Source organism: Raphanus sativus, chromosome 1 (genome assembly GCF_000801105.2).
Source record: "Raphanus sativus cultivar WK10039 chromosome 1, ASM80110v3, whole genome shotgun sequence".
Classification (NCBI taxonomy): domain Eukaryota; kingdom Viridiplantae; phylum Streptophyta; class Magnoliopsida; order Brassicales; family Brassicaceae; genus Raphanus; species Raphanus sativus.
In genome coordinates, this window is record NC_079511.1 from 6,871,176 (window position 1) to 6,895,621 (window position 24,446).

General features: G+C 42.3%; 7 protein-coding genes across 7 annotated transcripts; 3 read left to right on the plus strand and 4 right to left on the minus strand.

Annotated features, from left to right (window-relative positions):
* The first annotated feature begins 1,828 nt into the window (after positions 1–1,828).
* LOC108807237 (loganic acid O-methyltransferase) lies at positions 1,829–3,397 on the plus strand. Its single transcript, XM_018579501.2, has 4 exons — positions 1,829–2,214; positions 2,305–2,602; positions 2,667–3,028; positions 3,098–3,397. Exons 1-4 carry the CDS (start codon positions 2,050–2,052, stop codon positions 3,356–3,358), a joined length of 1,086 nt encoding a protein of 361 aa, XP_018435003.1. The 5' UTR covers positions 1,829–2,049; the 3' UTR covers positions 3,359–3,397.
* Positions 3,398–3,552: 155 nt separating this feature from the next.
* Positions 3,553–7,515, minus strand: LOC108807230 (vacuolar-sorting protein BRO1). The gene is made up of 8 exons (XM_018579490.2): positions 6,783–7,515; positions 5,752–6,702; positions 5,456–5,545; positions 5,285–5,353; positions 5,055–5,195; positions 4,813–4,861; positions 4,443–4,546; positions 3,553–4,277 (listed from the first exon to the last, which is right to left on the minus strand). Exons 1-8 carry the CDS (start codon positions 7,449–7,451, stop codon positions 3,702–3,704), a joined length of 2,649 nt encoding a protein of 882 aa, XP_018434992.1. The 5' UTR covers positions 7,452–7,515; the 3' UTR covers positions 3,553–3,701.
* A 143-nt stretch (positions 7,516–7,658) lies between these two features.
* On the minus strand, positions 7,659–9,307 carry LOC108860906 (fruit protein pKIWI502). The gene is made up of 5 exons (XM_018634754.2): positions 8,754–9,307; positions 8,326–8,425; positions 8,133–8,228; positions 7,973–8,053; positions 7,659–7,893 (listed from the first exon to the last, which is right to left on the minus strand). Exons 1-5 carry the CDS (start codon positions 9,230–9,232, stop codon positions 7,831–7,833), a joined length of 819 nt encoding a protein of 272 aa, XP_018490256.1. The 5' UTR covers positions 9,233–9,307; the 3' UTR covers positions 7,659–7,830.
* A 1,536-nt stretch (positions 9,308–10,843) lies between these two features.
* Positions 10,844–13,244, plus strand: LOC108841555 (protein DETOXIFICATION 12). The gene is made up of 7 exons (XM_018614308.2): positions 10,844–11,203; positions 11,310–11,854; positions 11,947–12,033; positions 12,112–12,168; positions 12,244–12,482; positions 12,686–12,891; positions 12,990–13,244. The coding sequence occupies exons 1-7, from the start codon at positions 10,934–10,936 to the stop codon at positions 13,023–13,025; spliced, it is 1,440 nt and encodes a 479-aa protein (XP_018469810.2). The 5' UTR covers positions 10,844–10,933; the 3' UTR covers positions 13,026–13,244.
* A 142-nt stretch (positions 13,245–13,386) lies between these two features.
* On the plus strand, positions 13,387–14,695 carry LOC108856702 (fasciclin-like arabinogalactan protein 19). Its single transcript, XM_018630570.2, has one exon. It carries the CDS (start codon positions 13,520–13,522, stop codon positions 14,249–14,251), a length of 732 nt encoding a protein of 243 aa, XP_018486072.2. The 5' UTR covers positions 13,387–13,519; the 3' UTR covers positions 14,252–14,695.
* On the minus strand, positions 14,416–17,220 carry LOC108841810 (uncharacterized). The gene is made up of 10 exons (XM_018614610.2): positions 17,076–17,220; positions 16,886–16,984; positions 16,740–16,805; positions 16,487–16,651; positions 16,264–16,380; positions 16,047–16,118; positions 15,596–15,679; positions 15,409–15,509; positions 15,056–15,140; positions 14,416–14,968 (listed from the first exon to the last, which is right to left on the minus strand). The coding sequence occupies exons 1-10, from the start codon at positions 17,151–17,153 to the stop codon at positions 14,576–14,578; spliced, it is 1,260 nt and encodes a 419-aa protein (XP_018470112.2). The 5' UTR covers positions 17,154–17,220; the 3' UTR covers positions 14,416–14,575.
* Positions 17,221–17,656: 436 nt separating this feature from the next.
* Positions 17,657–23,289, minus strand: LOC108863317 (ABC transporter G family member 35). Its single transcript, XM_018637704.2, has 9 exons — positions 22,329–23,289; positions 22,059–22,189; positions 21,533–21,925; positions 20,328–21,197; positions 20,100–20,253; positions 19,968–20,018; positions 19,785–19,891; positions 18,848–19,689; positions 17,657–18,684 (listed from the first exon to the last, which is right to left on the minus strand). Exons 1-9 carry the CDS (start codon positions 23,158–23,160, stop codon positions 17,757–17,759), a joined length of 4,308 nt encoding a protein of 1,435 aa, XP_018493206.1. The 5' UTR covers positions 23,161–23,289; the 3' UTR covers positions 17,657–17,756.
* Between the last annotated feature and the right edge of the window lie 1,157 nt (positions 23,290–24,446).

Consider the following 24,446-nt stretch of genomic DNA (forward strand, 5'->3'; position numbering starts at 1 on the left):
ATAGTCGACGTTATCCATTTTTCTGGTTTATGTTTTTGATTCATATGAACGAAGCTTCGTCTTGTAAGAGTGGGCTCTAGAAAAGACAAGAGTCTTCTTCATTACTAGGGTTTTTGATTTTTCATTATTGATATGGATAGAAGGGTGATGTGATTCAGTGATTGTGTGTGTTTTATTGAATATTTCAGGGCAGAGGATGAAGTTGTTGATCCAAAGAAGTACCTTGAGGAATCTTGCAAACCAAAATGTGTGAAGCCACTGCTTGAATATCAGGTGAACTGACGATGACATTGATCTTGTTACAATAAATCATATAAACTAGTTTGATACTTGTGGCATGTGTTACATAAATCTTTTTCTTGTGTGTGTGTGTGTTTTCAGGCGTGTGTGAAGAGAATCCAAGGTGATGACTCTGGCCACAAGCATTGCACCGGGCAGTACTTCGACTACTGGCAGTGCATTGACAAATGTGTAAGTAGCTCTGATTTTCCCTTTCCTGCTTCGCATCATCTCCTTCTTCTACGTTATGATACTGAGATGAAAACTTGATTTTGGAATCTTCAGGTTGCACCCAAGCTTTTTGCAAAACTGAAATGAAAACAAGGCGATTTTGGACACTATCTTCTTGAGTCTGGTTCATGTTATTTGTAAGAGGATGTATAAAACGCAGTGGATGTTGTCATAACTGCAAACCTGACTATGCCAAATGGCTCTTCTTCTCGGTTTTGTTTCTATCGCTATTTGCGGTTATTACATTTTTTTTTTTTGCTACCGATCTTATGCCTAATAACAAGAATTTTTCTTTATCTTGGTCTTCATGTCTCTCTGTGACAATTCATTGAACAAATTTATCAGGTTTGGAGTTTCAATTGTGAGAAAAGAAATGCTTAGAGTTTTAACAAAGATAGATTTTGCTGGCCTCTCTGTTACTGACCTGCCCGGTACGATTAGAGATGTCAATTGGGCGGGCCGGGCGTGTTTGGGTGTGTCCGAATGGGCTTCACTTTTTTGTTGGACATTTTTGGTCGAAGCTCAAATAGAACCATGTCCAAATGAGATCATAACCAAATAAGACCATGATTTGTTGGGCTGTCCATGGGACACATACACCCATTTAATGTAAACAATATAATTTTCATTTTTTTCGATTTTTGCGGGAAATTGTGTTTTTCTGTTTTGGTAGAAATTGTATTTTTCGGTTTTTGCGGAAAATTGCGTTTTTCAATTTTTGCGGAAAATTACGTTTTTAGTTTTGGCGAGAAATTACGTTTCTCGGTATTGACGGGAAATTGCGTTTTTGATTTTGACAGGAAATTAGGTTTTTCGGTTTTGGCAAAAATTGTATTTTTCGGTTTTGACGGAAATTTGTATTTTTCGATCTTGGCAGGAAATTACATTTTTCCGGTTTTGGCGGACAACTATGTTTTTCCGGTTTTAACGAAAAATTACGTTTTTCGATTTTAATGGAAAATTACGTTTTTTCGGTTTTAGCGGAAAATTATGTAATCACAAATAAACAGTTAGAAATCAAACTTTCAGGCTTCAGGAAGGAAAATGTTGAAAAAAAAATATTGTGTTTTTTCCAATTTGCTAAACCTAAATATTTTAGATTTTTGGGCCGTTCATTGTCCAAGTGGTTAAACCCAATATTGTCCATGTTATAATTGGGCTCGTCCATGTGTACAAAATTTAGTTACTGGGTCAAAATGGGCATGTCCATTTCAGACCATATCAATTTGGACACGGGCCGCCCATTTATAGCCCGTCCATTTGACATCTCTAGGTACGATGGCCATTAGGATAAGTTAAAGCGCACCAAAGTGTAGGCCTGAACTTTGAAACTCCTTTGGAATTATTCTAAAGAAATTGTCTGAAGGCGGCTGCTGAAGGAGAACTTTTTGTTTTCTTTCTTCTGCTTTGAGGAATGTGGGACGTATAGTACATGGGAGCCGCCGGCTGCTGAAGGAGAACTTTTTGTAGGAGTGTGGGACGTATAGCACATGGGAGCCGCCGCGTTTAGACTGAAACTAATCATCACATGGGAGCTGCATGCAGATTGAATCCTTCCATGTGAACTACATTTCTTTCTTCTATCATTTATACACATTCACTCTACAACTCCAATGTAGATTCTCCCACCTCACGCAATACCATCACAAAGCCATGAACGGTGGAAACGGTCCTTCTAGCTATGCTCGCAACTCCTCCTATCAGGTTTAGATTAAATGTTACATCACTCTCTTGCACTTCCTTTTCTTGATTATAAGTCATACCAACATGTTTAATCTGTGTGTGCGAGTGTAGAAGGGAGCCATTAACGCTGCTGAAGAACTCCTTAGGAAAGAGATCCACAAGCGTCTCGACCTCACCAAACGTACATTCTCTTCTTTCACCGTCGCTGACTTTGGATGCTCCTCAGGCCCCAACACCCTCCTTGCAGTAGACATCATCATTCAAGCTCTCCTACACAAGTTCAGCTCCTCTATGGCTAATGTTAAAACCCCAGAGTTTCAGGTCTTCTTTAACGACCTCTCGCACACTGATTTCAATGCGCTCTTTGCTTTGCTCCCTCCGCAGAGTCAACGCCCCTACTTCTTGGCAGGTGCATTACTTTAGTTTAAATTGCCATAAGTAACTCCAATACTTAATGGTTAGAATGTTAGCAGGTGTTCCCGGGTCTTTTTATGGAGACTTGTTTCCCAAGGCATCTATTAACTTGGCCTACTCCTCTTGTGCACTCTGTTGGCTCTCGGACTTACCAACCGAGCTAAGTGATGCAACCTCTCCTGCTTACAACAGAGGAAGGATTCATTACACGGGAGCATCAGCAGAGGTTGCACAAGCCTACTCCTGTCAGTACAAGAAGGATATCAAGTCTTTCCTTGTCGCAAGATCACGGGAGCTCGCAGAAGACGGGCTGATGGCATTGATTGTGCCTGGTGTACCAGATGGGTTTCTTGATTCTCAGGCTTCAACGGGATCCGAGTTTGATTTGGTGGGCTCATGCCTCATGGACATGGCCAGAGAGGTACTTGGTGGTTGGTTTTTCTTAATAAACGCCTAAAATGATCTATAAATCTAAAACACTTAATTGCAGGGACGAATAAAGGAGGAGGATGTAGACAGTTTCAACCTGCCTATCTATTACACAACTCCAAAGGAACTGGAAGACATCATCAGAAGCAACGGAGAGCTGAAAATCGAGAAGATGGGGACATTGGATGGTGTGGAGGCACACGACACCATGCCTGACCTTGAGTCGAGGGTCCTGTACCTCAGAGCGGTGCTGGAACGTCTCATTCGCATCCACTTTGGCCACCAAATCCTTGACGAGCTGTTTGACCGCTACTCTTTCTAACTTGCTCAGTCCTCTTTCTTCCTCTATCCTCGAACCCACAAATCCATAATGATCTTTACCCTCCTCACTCGTCTTAGTTATATTTGATACAAGTTCTTCTCCAATTTCAACCAATAATAAGCAGGGTTTACCTTGTTTATGGATTAATAATAATGTTCGTTCCACAATTGTTATCACATCATCTATACTTCAAATATTCAAAGAATGTGAGTCATTATTAAGAAATACATCGATTTCATTCGAGAAACATGTAAACAAAAGAGATAGATATTCATCAAGTACTCAACAGGAAACACAACAACAAGAACAATAACACAACGGTTTATTGGTTCCACGTTAGAACTCACTGCCTGTAGTATCCACCGCCTTGGTGAGGAGGCTGAGGTTGAGGCGGGTGTAGGTACGGATTCGGGGCGGTATAAGGAGGCCGAGGCTGCTGTCCCTGTGGATCATAGTACGAGCCTTGTTGCCATGATGGATAAGGCTGTTGATGTTGCGGAGCCTGAGGAGGGTATGGTTGTGGCGCCTGGCCATGAGGTGCATGGTACGGAGGAGGTGGACCATAGGGTGGGATGGAGTAGCCAGGTCTTGACAGTTGCTCGGGCGGTCTATAGTATGGTGCTTGTGGGTGAGGATGAGATGGATTATGAGTTTCTTGTGTAGGCGGCGAACTTGTAGCTGTCGGTCTATAGTATGATGGTGCTTGTGGGTGAGAATGAGATGGATTATGAGTTTCTTGTGGAGGCGGCGAACTTGTAGCTGTCGGCTGATGTACAGATGGGTATGGACCCGAGTTTCTACGATCCTGAAAACTCAGACCAGACATCTGTCGTTGCACATCCTCAATCATTTCTCGGCACTGGATACTCCTTGTCATCACAAAATCACTGCATTGCTGCTTCACATTCGTGATTGCATCCTATTGACACCAACAAAGACAATGTCTCAGATTGCAGGGAAGTAATATAGTATCCTCAATGTAGTGTTAAAATAAGAATTCAAGACCCTCCCAGACAACTGATATAGTGTAGACTGAAGACATGCTTATACAGAGGTTGCAACTATAAAAAGAAAGGAAACTCACTTGGAGAGTGACATAGAACTTCAAGCCCTCATTGACATTTTCCTTGATCTCTCGGTACTTGGATATAGCCGCTTGAATCTGGTTATAGCACTTCTCTCTGGATGCTGAAGAACAGGGAAGCACATAAAACAAATAAGTGGGAGTAAATGAACCGAAACACAGGAGCATAAAAATCTCATTTTCTACAAAATCAGAATGTATCAGTTTTTCTAACAGAATGTACCACTTTTATCATGGGTTACGCATTAACCAAGATATAGAATGCTATAACACAGACAACTAGTTTGATCCATCATATTTATTTAACATTTATAGGCTGACAAAAAAAAACATTTATAGAGTTCATGCAAGACAGAAGCTGCGAGCTCACCTTTATAATCTTCAAGATTAAAAACAGTTGAGAACTCCTCATTTTGAGCCTATAACCAGGGAAAGATACCATTACGAGTAGTCAGTTTCTACTACCAATAAGACGTGATCACTTGAGTACCAGGAGAAGCTAGCACACTAAATATTCTTAGATATTGATAACCATTTCATTGATTATCAGAAAAGGATAAAAACCATGACGAAAAGTAAAGTGGTGCTACAAGAGTGGTCAAAGAGGTAGACCTGAATTTGCCTCAACAACTGTTCTTGAACTTCAATGTTTTGAGAAATATCTTCACAGATATGATCATACTTTGATATCTCTTTCCTGAACATATCTTCATAGGAACCTGTAATCGTCATCAGCTTTGGCAGTATGTCATCCTAAAACAAGTATCCAGTAAAATTCAAATGAATTTTGCATTCCAATATCAAGAAACACATTGATGACCAATCAATAGAAAAGTTTTCACCTTTCTTTTCATCTCTTTGAGCATGTCTTCAAGACCTGCCCGCTGAGCACCAAGATTTTCCAGTTGCCTCTGTAAAAAAGAAACAAAATTGTGAGAATAATGATTCGTGAAAGCACTGTCCAAATCCCTCCCAAAGTATATAATCGCAGCACCAAAAGAAATAGGATTTACCAGACTCTGCTTCAGAGTTCCCACGATGGCATCCTCCGTTGCGTCCAGAGACATTATTGGCTTAGCTAGAGATGGGATGGCAGATTCTATCTGATAATCAGAACAGAAAACCATAACGTCTAAGAATTAGTATACCAGGTTTGAGTGTCCTGTAGCTGACCCAGGTGTTTAATTTAAATAGGCTGAACCCAAAGATTTCAGGTACTAGGATAATTGAAACGAAGATCCCTTAGAGACAGTTTCCGGCAAGCTTTAAGCCAAACAAAAAAATATATTAAAAACTAGGAAGTACATACCGGCCTTCGATCAAGAATTGACATGAGGGCGGAATTCTCTCTCACAGAACGCTCAATCTTCACATCACTTTCTCCAGCCTGTTTCAAATTGGCTGCAAAACGATTTAACCTATCCTGCAAGTTCTTTGTCAGAGTGCTAGACTGAGGCCTAGTCCACCGAGTCCCAAATTGGCTTCTAAACTGAGAATCCTCAGTTGCTTCCTTCTGCAAAAGCTCTTCGGTGTGCACCAACAATTCCTGATTAACCCTCTTCAAATCTCTCAGTTGCTGGAGTTCAGCTTCCAAGCTAGCTGGACCACCACTGATCTGAACAGCTTCCACATCTTCTCTAAGATCAACAGGAAGAGTCGAATGCCCATCCACCGCAAGAATAGAATCAGGAAGGTCCATCTCTTTGAGCCTCACCCGAGTTAACTCGCTCGCTTGCTGTAATCTCTCCGCCTGAGTCCTAATCACATCATCCACCATCTCAGTGTATCTAGACAGAGCTTTAGCACTGCTGTCCGGAACAAGGATGGCAAACATCTTCTCCTTGCTCGCATCCAATACCTCATTCATGTTCATTGGCTTAACCATCGAAAAACTCGGAAGCGGAGACAAAGAAGCGGGAGAAGGAACCCTCATCAGGTACACCCTATCGTTTTCCTTGACAGCCCTGTCCAAATTGCAGCTAATGCTCGCCTCTAGTTTGTTCATGGCTTCTATAAGCTGCCCAGGAGCTCCCCTCGAAGACTTCTTCGCCTCAGCCAAACGGCTGCTCCCGCTCCTCAGCCGAGCTATCTCTTCCGCGATTTCCTCTTTCTCGTGCAACTCCATTCCGTATCTATAACAAGCTTCGCTATAGAAGAGTGCTGCTTTGAGCTGCACATGGGAAATCCAGCCTTTCTCGAAATGATCCTTCAATGGTGGAGCTGTTAACGCAGCTAAAGCTTCCTCATAGTATATGCCAACCTAAATTAAAAAGCAAACAAGCATACTAAAGAGTCTACTGAAATCAAATTCTAGATCATATAACGGTTTTACACACTAACCTGCCTAGAGATCTTAGCGGAAACACCAGGAGTGCTTCCTTTAGCAATTGTATTTTCAAAGACACACTCCTGAGCCTGAGCCAACATGAGCCGCTCCAACATCCCCACGCACTCCACCGACACATCCACCGTGGTGCTGCTCTGCCCGATCGACGCCTTAGTGGACTCGTTATCCCTCAGGTACGCGAACGCCCCCGCCGCGGCGATGAACGCGTGGGAAGCCTGACGTCGCCCATCCACGGTGGTGCGATCGTAGCCGAGCCCGATCTGGCTGTACGTAGCGGCGAGGTTGAAGAGCACGGCGGCTTTCTCCAGGTGGATGCTCTGCTGAGTGGCCTTGTGCTTCTGCTTGAAGGCGTCGTGCCACAGGAAAGAGACGGCGTTGACGTGGTGCTTCTCGGGGGAGATCGGGAACCGAGTCTCGACGAGGCATAGGGCTTTGTAGTAGGAGACGAGGAGGTCTCTTCTGGCGGGGGGAGACGGATCGGGCGCGCGCTCTACGTCGGAGCGGAGTTGATTCAGGGTTTCGAGATCGTCTTCGAGAAGCTGAGCTTCGCGCTCGGAGTAGGTGAAGGTTATGTAGTTGCGGAGAGGACGGTAGAGATCGACTGAGGTCGTCTTCTTCTCGTGAATTGCGAGCATCAGATTAGAGAGCGCCGATGAAGCCATGGCGAATCAATCAATCAATCAATCGCTCTTTCCGATTGTAAGCTTCTCTTTTGATCCTTTAACTCCTTATTGACTAAGGATTGATCGTGTTGGAGACGGCAAGATGGCCTGCGCTTAAATATGGAAACGGCGTGCTGTTTAGTTATGTGACTAATGCGCGTCGTTGAGGACTAATCTTTTCGGTGTTAATGAGACAATTAATGGAAGGATGTAGAAACTCAATAAGTACATTATACTTTTCCACCTTAACAAAAAAAGTCATTAGGAAGAATGTTGTGGTGACAGACAATACAATATCATTAACCTTAAGGGATTACAGAAATCTATATGTGTTTATGAATTAGAGAGGGCTTTGGTAGCAAATAATAATCTATATCTGTCAAAAGTTTTTAAGCATCTTGTCATTTGATACTCCATCCGCTACAAGCATTGCTGTGATCTCCTGCAAACATACACATCAAACAGCGATAAAAATACTTCTACACAAGCATTTAGATTCCAAGTAACAGAAAAGTGCATACCTCAGCCATTTGTCTTTGTCCACACAGCACCACTCCCGTTGCCGAGGGATCTGAAACTTGTTTATCCCTTGCAAAAGCAGCCTATACACATAGATAAATGTATATATTAGTTTGATCCACATTGAGTTAAAGCATTTAGTTTGATAAATCTCAATCTCACCTGCACATATCCGGTTTCCCCTCTCCACCCATCGCCTGGCTGGGATAATACCGGCACAACTTTGACACCTGATGATTCCCACTCTTTAAACTTTTCCTGTAAAACCGAAGAGCATAGGTAAATCCTTTTCATGTTTTCTACGTAGTGACACATCCTGAATTGCAAAAAAACAACTTGAGAGAATGAAACAAACCTGATAAGCCATTCTTTTCAGGTTCCTAGCCCCATAATAAAGTCTTACATCAGATCTTCTATCAGCGCCAAATCCTGACTCAACTAGTGAGCGGATGGGACTGCATAGGTAAAAACACGAGAGATTACATTCCAAGAGAAGACAATTGCTAGAACCATCGCTAGACATTGTTGACTCAATCAGGCACAGACCATCAAACAGAAACACCAAAACCCTTTCTCAGTATTAGAATAAAGATATAAAACACAGAGCCTAAACGCATCATAAAAAAAGGTCCATGGCACCTGTGAATACGTTGAAAGATTGAACTAAGCATCATATAAGAAACGTGCGCAATATCGGTAAGACAATTAACCAATGAATAAGAAACCAAACTGAAATATCTGGTTTGAAAACGTTGTGCACTTAAACCTAACTTTAGTCCTCACCTAATTCCAGATCCAGTGGCGAAAATCAAAACTGTGGAGTATTCTTCAGGAGGATCGATCTGATCGAGGTCGAAACCATTACCTATCACGGAACTAAGCTCAACGGTCTCCCCTTTCTTCAACCCGCAGAGAATCTCGGCCGTCGATCCAGCGATGCTCTTGACCAAGAACTCGAACGCACCGCTCGCAGCCGCGAAGGGAGGAGAAGAAGCGATCGCCAGAAACGAAGGCCTCTCGACATCGGGAACGCGGAGCTGGAGATACTGACCTGGCCGCGTGTAGGAGTCTACGAGATCCGGGGAGTTAGAGACGTCGATCGAGATGTGGAAAAGCGATTCCGCCGCAGATTCGACGAGAGAGAGAGGGGCCGGTGTCCAGAGGTTGGCGTCCTGACGAACTGCGGCGGCGGCGGAGACGGCACGGTAATTGCGAGAGATGCGGAGATGGCGTGTGAGGTGGGGACGGCGCAGGACAAACATGGGAGAGAGGGGTGGTTGCTAAAATGCGCACGAGTGAGAAGAGGCGCGAGAGAGTGGACATAGTGGATGGAGTTTTGGGCTTATTGGACCGTCAAAATTAGCAGGATTTTTTATATTTTTAATTTTTAAAGACTTAAATATGCAATAGGCCCAATGTTTCGTCACGTGGACGGTCACGAGATCGTTTACTACATCTTCTCAGCCACTTGTTTACTATAAAGACACGAGATCGTTTAGTATATCTTAAACTTTTGTTTTTGTTTGATAATATTTTCGAGAAGATTTTCAAGAAAAATTTACCAGCAATTATTGGTATACATTTCCAAAGTTGTACACAACTTTCTTTACTGATTTTCTGGAACAATCGCTGGTTTATATTCTTTCCAAGAAGATTCACAAAAATCATGGAACTATAATTGACACAATGTTCGTCCAAAATAATGGATCAACACCACGGTGAATTACAAAAGACAAAGGTTAGTACAAAGAAAAAGTAATGGAAAGGTAAAAGAAACGTTGGTAAAAGTTCATCTTTTTAAAGTCAAAACAAAACTTTGTGAAAACCTGTCGTGAGGGATTTAGCGTCACAAAAGGTGATAGTATTCATTTTAATATTATAGAAAAATATGAATTGTGAATCACCCCCTATTTGTTTAGTTTATTGGGTTTTGGAAAAATATTAGTTGAACGGAGACACGCAGGCAAGCACACGACATCATCAACACCGCCTTGTTTGACACTTTTTTTTTGTTGTCGTCTATTATAATATTATTAATAGTCAAAGCCCAAAAGAATGAGCACAGTCCAAATTAAAAAACATAAGAGCCAACCGGCCCGATTACAACAAGAAAAGACCCGACATGAAGGACAACTAAACAACTTGGACCTAGTCCAAAACGAGAAATGAAACGGTGACTCAGCCACGCGTTGCGGCGTTGGAAGGCTTTACGTGATCACCCACGTGTTCACTCCACCCACCGCTCGAGACACGCGTCTCCTTCTCAACAGATCGGGGTCCAAACGTCGAAGAAAGTTTCCGGCCGCCGACCCCTGTATCGAGCCACATCCAAATCGGAGAATTAACATCTCCGCCATCTTTGCCGACGAAATCCACCTCCAACGACTGTATTGGAGGTATAGGATCGCATCGGTGCTTGAAAACCGAATGAAAAAATGCCGCAAAAGAAAACGACGCTTCATCGGTCCGCTTTCCCGGCATGCGTCTGCAACGCATCCGTCTTCATCGTCACCGCCCCTTCCATCGGAGAGCATCACTCGATAGCAATCGAGACAGACAGCTTCCATAGAGCAACACCTATCGTCGGCCGTCATCATCAGAAGAGAAGCGACAACGCCAGAGTCAAAGCCGGACGGCTTCATCGGATAAAAACGCCGCTGGAGTCAAAACGGGTAAAAAACACCCAAATCGATAATTTACAAACAGAAACCGAAAACGAAAGTTTTAAAAACATAAATCGGACCGACGGTGGTTGAAGAAGCCCACCCGTCGGCCGGAATCGTCACGGCGAACTGGTTTTGATGAGAGAGGTTAGAGAGAATTTTTAGAAAGAGAATTTTAGTTAATCTTCAAATCTGTTTGACACTTTCACCACATATAACCCATTTTTAACATTTTCTTAAACATAAATCTCTCTCTCTCTCTCCCTCTCCCTCCCTCCGGGTAGATAATTGCTATTCCCCATGGCGGACGCAGAGAGCAGCGCCAAGGATAGCTTGCTACTGCCGGCAGACAGAGTTCAGGTAGTGACATGGAGAGATCTGCGAGACGGATCATTCACCGAAGAACTCAAACGTCTTATCTGCTTCGCTGCTCCTATGGCTGCTGTGGTCATCGCTCAGTTCGGTTTGCAAATCATCTCCATGGTTATGGTTGGTCACCTCGGTAACCTCGCTCTCGCCAGCGCCTCCCTCGCTTCTTCCTTCTGCAACGTCACTGGCTTCAGCTTCATGGTATGCTAAATATGCACTTAATTATCTTTGTTACTTACTAATCAAGAACCTTATCTCAACACTTGATTGTTTTTTTCTTTTTTTGTTCTGCCTGTGATGTTATTAGATAGGATTGTCATGTGCCTTAGATACTCTGAGCGGTCAAGCTTACGGAGCTAAACTCTACCGTAAACTAGGTGTTCAGACATACACAGCTATGTTCTGTCTCACACTAGTCTGTTTCCCTCTCTCCATCATATGGTTCAACATGGAGAAGCTTCTCGTCTTCCTTGGCCAAGACCGCTCTATCGCACACGAAGCCGGCAGATACGCCGCCTGGCTCATCCCTGGCCTCTTCTCTTACGCCTTTCTTCAGCCCCTCACTCGCTACTTCCAGAACCAGAGCATGATCAGACCCCTCCTCATCACCTCTTCCTTTGTGTTCTGTCTCCACGTTCCTCTCTGCTGGCTTTTGGTTTACAAGTCAGGGCTTGGTTTTCTCGGAGGAGCCTTGGCTATGGGTTTGTCGAACTGGCTCTATGCTATTCTTCTTGGATCTGTCATGTACTTCTCCTCTTCCTGCTTCCAAACGCGTGCGCCTCTTACCATGGAGATATTCAATGGCGTTGGAGAGTTCTTTAGATATGCTCTTCCTTCCGCTGCTATGGTTTGGTACTTCACTCTTCTCTCTGTGCCTTTCAACTTTTCTCAATGCCACCACATTTTTTGTGTAAGACAATTATTTTTACATGTGTTGTGTGTAGTCTAGAGTGGTGGTCATATGAACTCATAATATTATTCTCTGGCCTCTTACCCAACCCAGAGCTGGAAACTTCTGTGCTCTCTGTCTGGTAACTCCCCCCACCATTGCATATACATTTCATTTTCCTGTCATCTGCCAAACATAATATAGTTCAAACTATTTGCAGTCTCCAAACAATTGCGACAATCTATTCAATACCACTTGCCATTGCCGCTGCAGCAAGGTTAGTTAGAGCTGATTTTTTGATTCATATGGTTTATTATGTTCATAAGCTGATGTTTTTTTTTTGAATGTGCAGCACAAGAATCTCAAACGAATTAGGTGCCGGAAACTCTCGAGCAGCACATATTGTGGTCTACGCGGCAATGTCTCTTGCGGTAATGGAATCATTGGTAGTGAGTATGTCTCTATTAGTCGGCAGGAATGTTTTCGGGTATGTTTTCAGCAGTGACAAGGACACCGTCGACTATGTTGCAAAGATGGCTCCGTTGGTCTCTATCTCTATAATACTAGACGGTTCACAGGGTGTTCTCTCAGGTCCTATTCCTCTACTTAAATATCTGATAATGTTTAATTTATCTCTGTTTCTCCAGCTATGTGCAACTGCCTAGTGCTTCTTAATCACCACATTGAAAATTTGAAATGTCGGCTCCTGTTGTGCCAGTTTTGGTACAGTCTCAAAGCTGTTAGCCATCACAAAGTTGTTATAGTCTTCTCTGCCATTTTAAAATGGTTACCAGGTATTGCAAGGGGATGCGGATGGCAGCATATAGGGGCTTGCATCAATTTAGGAGCTTTCTATCTATGTGGGATACCCTTTGCAGCAACTTTAGCCTTCTGGGTTCATCTGAAAGGTGTTGGCCTTTGGGTCGGAATACAAGCTGGTGCCGTTCTACAAACTTTTCTGCTAGCTCTTGTCACTGGCTGCACAAACTGGGAACACCAGGTCCGTTTTACCTTTTTCTCATATCTCCTTCGTCATGACTTGTTTTACTGTGAAATAGACACATAGATACTCATTTGGATGCCTTTTTTGAACTCTAGGCCCTTGAAGCAAGGAAGAGAATGGCTTTAGCCTAAAGGGTAACGTAAGCCACGTGCCCAAGAGCATCTCAAGATTACAGGGATCATGTTTTCCTCAAGTTTTACCATTTTGGTAGCAGTTTGATTGATGTTACTTCACGACGAGTGGTTGCTGCAAAATAACGAGTCTTTTTTTGTAGCTATACGAGTGTACTTGTGAGGTCGTTTCTTTCATCAACATCATATCTTTTACTTAAATCAGATGGTGTTATTTCATCAGCTTGTAAGTAGATAAAGCTACAAGAAAGTTTCTTGTAGAAACTATTAAATAGCTCAATAATCAAAAAAAAGTATCCTTAGTCTAGTGGATTTGTGACCAAAAAAAAAAAAAAAACTCAATAATCAAATCTCCTAAGCGCGGGAAACTAAATAACAAACTCATAACCGCCTTAACGGTCCCTTCTCTTCCCTATATAACAAACTCATAACCGCTTTCTTCTTCTTTCTTCCATCTTCTCTCTCGCTCTCTTCAACCTCGCAAGTAAACAGCAATGGCGACTATCTCGTTCTCCTGCGCCATCTTTCTCGTTGCTCTCATCCTCTGTTTCCCTCACCCATCCGCCGGCGTTCCTCTGGAAGAGCTGGAAAGAGCCATCACGGTGCTCCGCGTCAGAGGCCGAGCTCTCTTCGCCAACGCCGTCGTAACCTCCGATCTCCTCTTCGATCTACTCTCCGTCGAGTCGCTCACGCTCTTCGCCCCCACCGACTCCACGCTTTACGACCTCGACATGACTCGTTCTTTCTCCTTCTACGTCTCCACCCTCCGCCTCCACTCCGTACCAGTCCGCCTCCCGTTCTCCGATCTCCGATCCCTCCCTAACGCCACCTCTCTCCCGTCGCTGCTTCCCTCTCACCACCTCCTGCTCAGCAAGTCTTCTTCGTCCAACGAATCGGTTTATCTTGACGGTGTTCGCATTCTCCTCCCCGGTTTGTTCTACGGTCAACATCTCGCCGTGCACGGCGTCGACGGTCTTCTTTCGCTCACGACGCCTTCGTCTCCTGAACTTTCCGTTGATTTGCCTCCCGTTGTCGATTCGCCGGCAGAGTCTCCGTATGCTGTGGATTCAAGATTCTCACCGGCACCACAGCCTTACGCCTCCTTTCTTGGTCGTACACCAGCAGAGTCGCCGAGGGTTGAAGAAGTTTCGCCATCACCGTGGAGAGAAGGCATGATCGTAGGCGATGAAGGTGGTCCGTTAGATTGGAGGAGTAACCACTTCTGATGACACGTGTCATAATCAGATTTAGCTGTAGAGACGATTTCTTAAACGAGTTCTTTCTTTTTTTTTTGCTTGGAAGAGTTGTTATCTTTGACCGTGTACTGTAACACATTACTCTTCCTTGAGTGGCAAGCTTGAGTTTCATACGTAATAATACTAATGCAAAGTTAAGGCCAAAACTAGTTTATACATAAATTAAAAATCACAGCACAAAGGCAAAATCCCTTTTACAATATCATAGTCCAGCATAGTCTTCTTCTAACTCGTAAACTCCAGGTGTACTACACACAAGGATCAAGAACAACACACACTAAGACCTTTGACGATTTATTGTTCAATTTCTCCTTCCACTGCTTCTGCTTCCGCAGTATCAGTTGCCACTTCTTTGTTGTCGTTTCCATCTCCCTCTTCCAGTACATCATCCATTGTCATTTCATCCTCGCCACCGTTGATATCCTCTACTTCATCTTCTTCCTCCTCTTCATCTCCTCCTCCTCCAGGTATCTTCCTCTTCTTTGGTCCGTGCTCCATTATATGCGTCTCTAACTCCTTGTCCATTGTTTCCTGCAAATTCATATCCCCGTTGCTTGCTTTCCTCGCCTTCCTTGCGTTTTCCCACTTTTCCAGCTCTTTCTCCACGTTACCCAGATATCGCTCTTCTATCTCCTTTTGATACTCGCTCACCTCTTGTCTCCTTGCCGCTTTCCATTCTAAGAATGTCTGCACCCACACGTCACCAATCACATGTCAATATCACATCGCATGCATGTCAACACATTCATTCACACACAAAAAGAAACATTTTACCTGCTCTTTGCGTTGCTCTGCCTCAGTTGTATCTTCTTCCAAAGGCCTCGTTGGTGCATAGTATATCTGTGGCTCTGCTTTAGTCCTGAAACAGCCGTCCACATGTAATCAAAAAAGATTATTAACAGAAACCTATAAATCAGCTAGCAATTTCTACCTATGGCCTTGCCCCATCAACATTTGTATGCACGTGAATGGAAACTTATCTTTTCTTCTATTAAATTGTGAATATGCACACTTTGGACCGAAATTAAAAATAACCTGCAAATAATGAATAGCAAACTCATCATTAGGATTCATCATGCAGAGGAAGTAAGGGTACTATGGAAATAAAAACAGAATCTCAACACTACCTTATGAAATTGCCAAGTTTTTTCTTCTGCTCACACCACCGAAGGAATAGCAGTTCCAACTCCTTTTGTTCTGCTTTAGCAGCAACACGGGCTCGAAGTGTCTGATTGACAAGTTAAAATGTATATCAGAATGCTAGTACACAAGAATGCCCTTTGGAATAGAAAGTAAGAATAGCTGAGCGCTTACAAGATCTCTTCTCCTCTTTTCACTCAGAGTCTCACGCTCTTGCAGTCTCAGTCGCTCACTTTCTTCACGAGCCTTTTGCTCAGCCTACAAAAGTAGGAAGGATACACGGTTAATGCATAGTAAAACTAAGAAAGCCATTTAGACATAACCTCACTCCTGACTGGACATAGACATATGATTATTACTTACACCTAACATCTTAGCAATATTAGGTCGAGCAGATTCAGTTTCAAAAATAAATCATATCGAGATAGATTTATGCTCCTTTACAATGCCACTCATGTCAAAATAAACTAGAGGCCAATGCTGTATTGGCTAGAAGATGAAGACTATGACATCCAAGTACAATAAAGTGACAGTTCCCCTAACTAAACAGCAATAGCTTAATAAAATATCTCGTATCTGGGTTTTGTACATGAAACAAACCATGTGAATATGAGTCTGTGCTTACCTTTTGTAACGCAGCGGACCGTCGAGCATAGGCATCTGTTCCAGAAAGCTGTTTATCTTCTTTTCTGAACCTCTGCAGAAGGGAAATGAATGTAAAAAAGTGAGACTACAGAAACTTGAATAAAGAACGACTCATCTGACATGAAACAAGCTAATCCAGGAGATACTAAAGAACAATGAGTATGAGAGCTATCTCCATGTTATTTGACAACGAATACCTCCAAAGTCCCTAGAAGATTCCCAAGCATTCTTCTGTTCCTATTAACCAGTTTAGGATCCTCATTCTTAGGTAAATTCCTTGGTGCAGGCTCAGGCAATGCCATATCTTCAAAACCCTGAAAAATAGAGCAACGAAGACTATTGAGTAAACCCCCACAATATAAAACGAGTAAATAGATGCTCTTTATGACAACTTGACAAGGCTATGAGGTAACTGATAACCTTCTTGTTCCCTCTATGTCCTGCATCCCTCTGAGACCAACCTCCACGGTGCTGACGCTCTAGCTTCTTATCACTTCGATCAGAGTTCCCATTTTCACCAGCTGAAACATTCGTTTCGTTGCCATCAGCAACCTTACTAACATCTTCACCTTCGACCTGAGTCTCCTAATAATTACAAAAAAATAAAAACACTTTTTTTTACGATCTATCAATAAGAATGTATTACTTTCTCAGCAAGAGAGTCTTCTGATACCTTAACAACGGCGGAAGACAATCTCCTTTTAGCAGGAGGCTCATCCTCTACGTCATTCCTCTCCGCCTTCAAAATCAGATTAACCTATTATTAACACAATCTCAAAGAAGAGAACGATACGAAGGCGAAAGGAAAGTAAAAATTACAGGTCGAAGAAAGCCTCTACGGGCTTGGTTGCGAGGACCAGCGCCTGGGTGTCCTCCTCCTCGTCGGATTCCACGAGGATCGCGAAGCCTCTCCGTAATCTGATTTACGATACCAAAAAAAAAGAGACTTAGGATGAAGATTCAAAACTGACAGTTGTTAGATTGAGGTGGAGATAGATGATGATAGTACCTCGCGCTGCTGACGGCGAAGCTCATCGATCTCGTGCCGTAGCTCTTGGGCGGTCTTCTCCAAGGCGGTGTCTCCCATTGTCGCAGCTTGCAAAGAAGTTCACTCGAAAACCCTTAACACATTCTTAGAAGAGACGAATATTTTTTTATATGGGCTTTAAAACGATTCGGTATTGTTGGGCCGTAGTTTTCTTTGGCGGTCCGAGTCCAGTTACCATAAACTTCAGAAAAAAGGTTTTATCGTTTTTATATTTTCACTAATAATTATTTTTTATGGTTGCTCAAAAAAAATATTTTAACTAATTTAAAGTTCTGAATCAAATTTAAAAATTCAAATATATTTGAAGTCTTTCTGATTTTAACTAATTTTACAATCTGGATGTTTTCACTCAGATTTCAGTATTTGTTTAACAAGAAAAATTCTAATTTACATCATTTCTGTTGTAAAATCAAATTCATTAATAAATCTGTATGATTTAATATATATATTTTAGATTTTGAGAATTCATTGTACATAAATTAATATCCTCACTTGTTTTTGTTTTAAGAAATAATTAAATAAATTCTAGAGAACAAACCTCATGTGGTAATTACTTTTATTATCACAAATTTCAATATATCACAAATAATAAAAGAAGAAAGAGTTTTATTACAACAACAAAAAAAGACAGAGAGTAGGGGTTTATCTAGTCTGGAAGTTGAGAGTCTTAATGCAGAAGGCGAAGACAAAGGCAAAGAAGACAGGGAAAATAACAAGGACAGCTGCAACAGGTCCCATGAAGCTCTCCTCAAAACCATACTGGTCTTTAAGGTACTGTTTCACAGTGAGGTTAGAAGGACCGCCAGGGAAAGCAATGGGAGTATCAACGTCACCGTACTGAGAGGTGATCAAACCGTATATGGTCCAAGCGACAGGGCAGATCCAGTAATACCATATCCACCACTTGGGGATTTTAGGTCTTGGGATAAAGAAGCCGGAGAAGAGGTTAAAGATACCATAAAACGCTGATGCAAAGATGGAAGCAACTTGGTGGTTAGGGGTGAGGGAGACAGTCATCATGCCGTAGTAAGTCCAGTAGAGGAAAGAAGTGTAGTTGATGAAGAGGAACCAGAAGAACTTGGAAGCTTTCCACTCGAATCCAATCATCGCGTAGACGATGAGTGAGTAGTACGTGGTCTGGATGAAGACGTAAGGTAGCTCGCAGGTCACTTGGGAGATAGCGTAAGGTATAGCTGAGTACATTCCAGCTGCTTTCTCTCTGTAGAACACCGAACGTTCTACCGCCACCATCGGTTGCACCGTGGAGCAGTTGTTTACTCCAACGAATATAACCGCTGAGTAGATTGCTCCTAACACCATCGTCAGGTCTTGTACGTTTGATCTCTTGCCTCCGATTTGCCAAAAGATGGAACCTATCATAAGAGCTGTTGCTAAGGTGAAGATGAACCGGACAACGTTGTAGTCAGGTGATCTCCAGTAAGTCCACCACTGCTTCCATAGACATGATTTGTATTGTCCCCATGTGTCCTGTGAAAACTGTGTGGCAAAGTAGAGATCAGATGCTCCTTGTGGTGGCACACTAAGTTCTTGTACCAGCTGCTTGTTTCGCCTGTGTCAACAATTCATGTTAGTTAGATTTCATGTCAATCCTAGAGAGGTGTCAACTGGGCGGGCCGTCCATCGGCTAGCCCAGTCCAATTTTGGACTGGCTATGGATGCGCCCAATTAATTATGGTTCTTATAGAATATTATTGTTATGTTTATGTACTTACTGGCATAAGGAAGAAGACTTGTATAGCTCAGCAAAGTCAACACCAAGCTTCAACTCGGCGGCAAGGGAGCTAGCTTCAAGCATCCAAGTGGCTGGATTGTATTTTTCAGGAATCTTTGGCACTCCGGGAATGGCTTCAAAGTACTCAACAATCTTGTGAGAGTCTTTGCCCAAAGGACCAGAGTAGATCACTTGTCCTCCTCTCTTCATTAGTAGCAACTCATCAAACGCCTCGAAGATATCAATGCTAGGTTGGTGGATGGTGCAGACCACAGTTCTCCCCGTGTCCACCGTGTTCCTCACAGCCCTCATCACGATGGCAGCTGCTCTAGCATCCAAACCTGAAGTAGGCTCGTCCATGAAGATGATCGAAGGGTTGGCCACAAGCTCAACAGCGATCGTTAGCCTCTTTCTCTGTTCAGTGGAGAGTCCAGTGACTCCAGGTAAACCCACGATGGCGTCTTTCAAGTCAACCAACTCAACCAGTTCCATCACTTGGTCCACAAACATCATTTTCTCCTCTTTGCTTACATCCTTAGCAAGGCGAAGGAAAGCAGAGAAGATGAGCGATTCTCTTACGGTAACCTGTGGAGAATGAATGTCTGTTTGTTCGCAGTAACCAGAGATTCTAGCGAACGTCTCTTGTTTCTTTGGGAAACCAGACACTCTTATGTCTCCTTCTATGTACCCTCCTGTCTTTCTCCCGGCCAAAACGTCCATCAGTGTTGTCTTCCCCGCACCACTCACTCCCATCAAGGCGGTCAACACTCCTGGCCTAAACGTGCTTGTTACTCCTTTTAGTAGTTGCAGTCTTGTTTCTTGAACTCCTTGGTCTCTCATTTCCTGCATCATCAGAGTTTTATATGAGTATTTTTTTCCCACTTAGTAACCAAAAAATAATATAAAAAGAAATCAAACTAGTGTTTCAAAAAGATTACCGCAGGCATGTCAACATAGTATTTAACATCGTCAAAGGACAGAGCTAGTGGAGTGAAAGGAAGAACCATTCCTTTCTTGGCGTTCACATTCTCCATTGGAATCTCCTCTGTTTTACAAATATTAAAATTGTTAAACTTTTTTTTTTCATACAAGTTATTGTATAAAACAGAGGAATAACTTACTCTTGGATTCATCTTCTTCTTTTGGGAGTATAGCTTGTGGCTTGCCAAGTGCTGTTGTGATGATATATATACATTAGTATTCTTTTTAATGAGCTGGTGGGAGTAGTAGTAATACTAAAAAAGGGAACTTACGGTCAAGATAAGAAAGTGCAAGTGTGAAAAGACCGTTGAAGAGGACAGCAAAACCAAACAAGCCTCCAATCCCTATCCAGTACCAGTTCTTGTCATCAAACACATCCCACATGGTAAGCATCGTCGTCCCTAACCTCGTCGTGTTGTCTGAAGACTGCATGTACAACAACAACATGAGTAAGCTTTGCAGTTATGATTATAAAAAAAATATAGTAACGGAAGAGTTACCATTTTGTTCATCCATCTAGGAGCGAACAGTTCATTGACGCTTATGGCATTGAAACCGTATGAAAGTGGAGAGGCCCAAAAAGCCCACCTCCACCAAACCGGGATCTCGCGGCGAGGAAGAAGGAAACCACCGGTCACGAACACGACTAGAAGAGCGAGCATACCACCTGTGTTAGCTATGGTCATGGTTCTACAGATAGACGCAATGAACCTGAATATCCCAGCAGCCATTTGCTGGATCAGGAATATAATGAGGAACTGTTTGAAGAACCGTTCTGCCTCCGGTGCAAATCCTATGGAGTAATAAGTCACCACCATCCATGCAGTTGTCTCGAAGATGGAGATTGGGATCCCTAGCAAGAAAGTGGGAAGCGTGTATGTCCAAGGAGGGTGAAACAAGAGATCTCTTTGCTTGTAGAACACGGGAAGTCTCTGTATCGTCATAGCCATCTCGGCAAGACCGTTGAACATGTTGACAATAAGACCGAACAGGAGTGCACCCATGTACATGTTCGCGTCAGCCACGTTCCTTGTGTCCATCTCTGTTCTGAGGAAAACAGTTGACAGGATCGCGGCGATGATGATGATTTGGACTGTCTTGAAGATGTAGAAGAAGGAGTTACGCTTCATGAGCATCCACTCCTTGTCCCAACAGGTTTTGAGAAGCTCAGACGTCTTCACTGAGTACTTGTCGAACACTAGAGCTGCTTTGTGGCCTTTGGATTTATCGAACGGTACCGATAGCTCGTTGGAGAGCTTGTTACCAACATGGAACGTTTTGAACTTGCTGGCGAACTCCGGCACTGTGATGTATCTGTAAGGTCTGTTTGGATCCACCCAGTACTGCTCTTGATCTTTCTTAGAGGTAACCTGTTCCACACGTAAAGTGTCATTGGTATGTTATGTATGAGAGTATGAATCATGCAGTCCTAATACCATGTGCAAGTGGAACTATTGAACAAAACTCAAGTCTAAACAAAATGTAAAAAAAATATGGTCCAAATTTTTAAGTTTTAAAATATGTTACTAAATTTAGAAGTTATAGTTTCAAAAAAACGTTAAATATATATATAAATATGAACTTTAAAAACTACCTCATTACATGTCAAATATACTGTTAGTATCATTTTTAACAGGGTTTATAAATAATTTGAGACAGCATTTCGCACTGGTAGAAATATAGCTAAGAGAAATGAGTATTTTACCTCTTGTAAGAAATCAGCTGTTCCTTTTCTTTCAGGGCACTTGAAGCCAAAGCTCTCAAAGAACTCAACAATGTGGTCTCTAGCTCCCTGGTACACAATCTGTCCTTCCGACAACAGGATAATATCATCGAACAAATCAAACGTCTCAGGAGCAGGCTGAAGAAGAGATATGACCACGGTAGCTTCCGTGAGGTGAACGATCTGTTGCAAACATTTCACGATTTGGAAAGTTGTGGAGCTGTCAAGCCCTGTGGATATCTCATCCATGAACAGCGTCTTAGTTGGTCCGACGATCATCTCACCGGTTGTCACACGCTTCTTCTGACCTCCTGAGATACCTCTCATCATGTCATCTCCAACTATTGTGTCCTTGCATATGTCAAGTCCTAGAATCTGTTTCATCAAAGATTTAGTAAGAAACATTTATAAGTATTATATTATAACATAAGCGACAGACTATATGATCATATAAGAACCGTAATCTATTTGAATTTTGAAATAAGGTTTAATGTTGAAAGAGTCTAACTTTGAGAGTGTAGTCGGTGATGAGACTACTCTTGACTCCTTGAGCAGCAGATGCCTTCATGAACAAGTCAACATCAGCTTCAGGAAAGATCCCAGCATCCTTTTCTCTCCTCGCCAGCTCGTTCAATAGATCTGCCATAGTAGATAGATACCATTAGACTACATAACTTGTCATACAAGAAACCATTAGACTACATAACTTCTCACACAAGAAACTTGTTCATTTGACAAGAGAATAACAATTATAAAAAAAAAGTTGTATGAGTTATACCATAACGGGTACCAACGCCTTGACATCTAGCAGAGAAATCAAGAGTCTCCTTAACGGTCATGATACCGACATGAAGATCGTTCTGGCTAATGTAAGCAGAGGTTTTGATAGGAACAAACTCGTTGAGGCGGTAACCATTGTAAGTTACTTCCCCTGAGACGTCAAGAGACTTGTCTAGCTTCCCAGCAAGAGCCAACAAAAGCGATGTCTTCCCAGAGGAAGGAGGACCCAACAAAAGCGTCATCCTCGAAGGTTTAACAATCCCAGAAACATCTTTAAGAATCGTAAGTTGCGCTTTCTTAGCGAGATGGATCCCGACAAGGCCAAGAAGTGACTCCCCCATGTTCCTCACCGTGTTAGTAAGCGAAGGAAGAGACCTATCCCCCGTGTAACAGTCAGCTTTCACAGTCAAATGGTCGTACCTCATTTCCACGGTCGGAAGCGTTATCCCGACTCTGTCGATCCTGTTCCTGAGCTTGGTCAAGATCCGTTCGTTGTCTTGCTCCGCGACTTTGAAGACCACGTCGATGAACTTGGCGCGCTCTTCGCCGTCGAGCTTGGTGACGTCGACTTCTTTGTTGAGGATTTGGTTGCCGTAGACGTCGTCTTCTCCTAGGGCGGGCATGAGGCTCGTCCGGAGACGGTTGTATGTCGGGAGTTTCTCGATGGCTGCCCATTTGAGAGCCTCTTCGTCTTCGTTGGTTGACTTGGTTCGTCTTGTGCTTGACGAGAATATGTCCTCGATGTTTCTGCTGGCTCTGCTTACGCTACGGCTTATGCTTTGCCGCATGCTACCTCCTCTGCTCATAGCTTGAGCTGGATCGTAATCCATCACTCGTTCTTGATTCTTAGATGTTAGTTTCTTCCTCTTTTTCTTCTTTTTTCACACTTCGGCTTATGGTTGTGACTGTAAGAGAGAGAGAAGAAAATAGAAGAAGAAGATCGTTGGTTCCCCCTAAAGCAATTCAGATATTAAATAGCATAAAGCAACGGAATATAATACTGTACTAATCCTTTTTTTTGGTCGATGGCCAATAATACTATCCTTCGAGGAAAAAACACAGCAAAGACATTGTCAAAGTCCGCCAAATTGAAAGAGGAAGAAGAGTAACGACTTTGACAAGTCAACGTTGTCTACCTTTGATACTGTTCTGCTGCTTTTTAACACTTTATTTAAACAAGACGAAACAAAATAAAATAAAATATCTGCAATTGATTGAGCCATTAAAGTTGTGATTATTTTAGAAATTTATGTGATAATGGAACCTTTTTAAACAGAATAATCCATGTGGGAGGATAATGGCTGCTTAAAATCAATCATACACAGTTAAATATTTGATATGAATTATATGATACGTCTGTAATTACTATGGTGCCAAATGAGGTAGCTGGTGGTCAAGCCTGGTTGCTAATTTTTTTTGGCTTTATTTGTTTTGTCTTTGCCTCACCTTCTTTCGTAAACTATTATATAAAGGTGGCTTTACTTTAAAAGATTCATGAATTAAAGAAACGCACTGGAAACATGATTGATAGTGGTTTCAAGCAAAAAAAAAATGATTGATAGTGGTAATATGATAAAACGAGAGTTAATTACAATGCAGAACTGTAACAAAACTGTACCACGAGAATGACAGCCATGAAACTGTGTGCAAAATCCTAAAATAAATGACAGATGATGATGTGCCTTGGTTAGGTCGCCGCTCAGGCTCTTTGCCATTTTTTCAACTACATTAAAAAATATTTTAGAGCACGTTTATTTAACCAGCGTTTTATTTTATTTTTCTAAAATATTGATACAAATATCTAAATAAACGAATCTTGCATGGGAGAAATCACGGGTCTACCTTGATTGTCGGGGGGAGAAAGAAGTAAGATGCCAAAAGGAGGATTAGCTGTGATTAAATAAAAATATGATATTTGATTAATCGCATTATTAGTTATCGTATTAACGGCACACGTTCTGTTTTCTTGGAAACTAATTGATTGTCTAATACAATCAGAAAACTGTTCTTTGTGAACCACTTTTTATTTTATCTATCAGGTCTTTTATAATTTGAGAGACTTTTTCAATTTTGTTTTGGCCAATTTTTTTTTTTCAATTTGAGAGAGACATTTGAT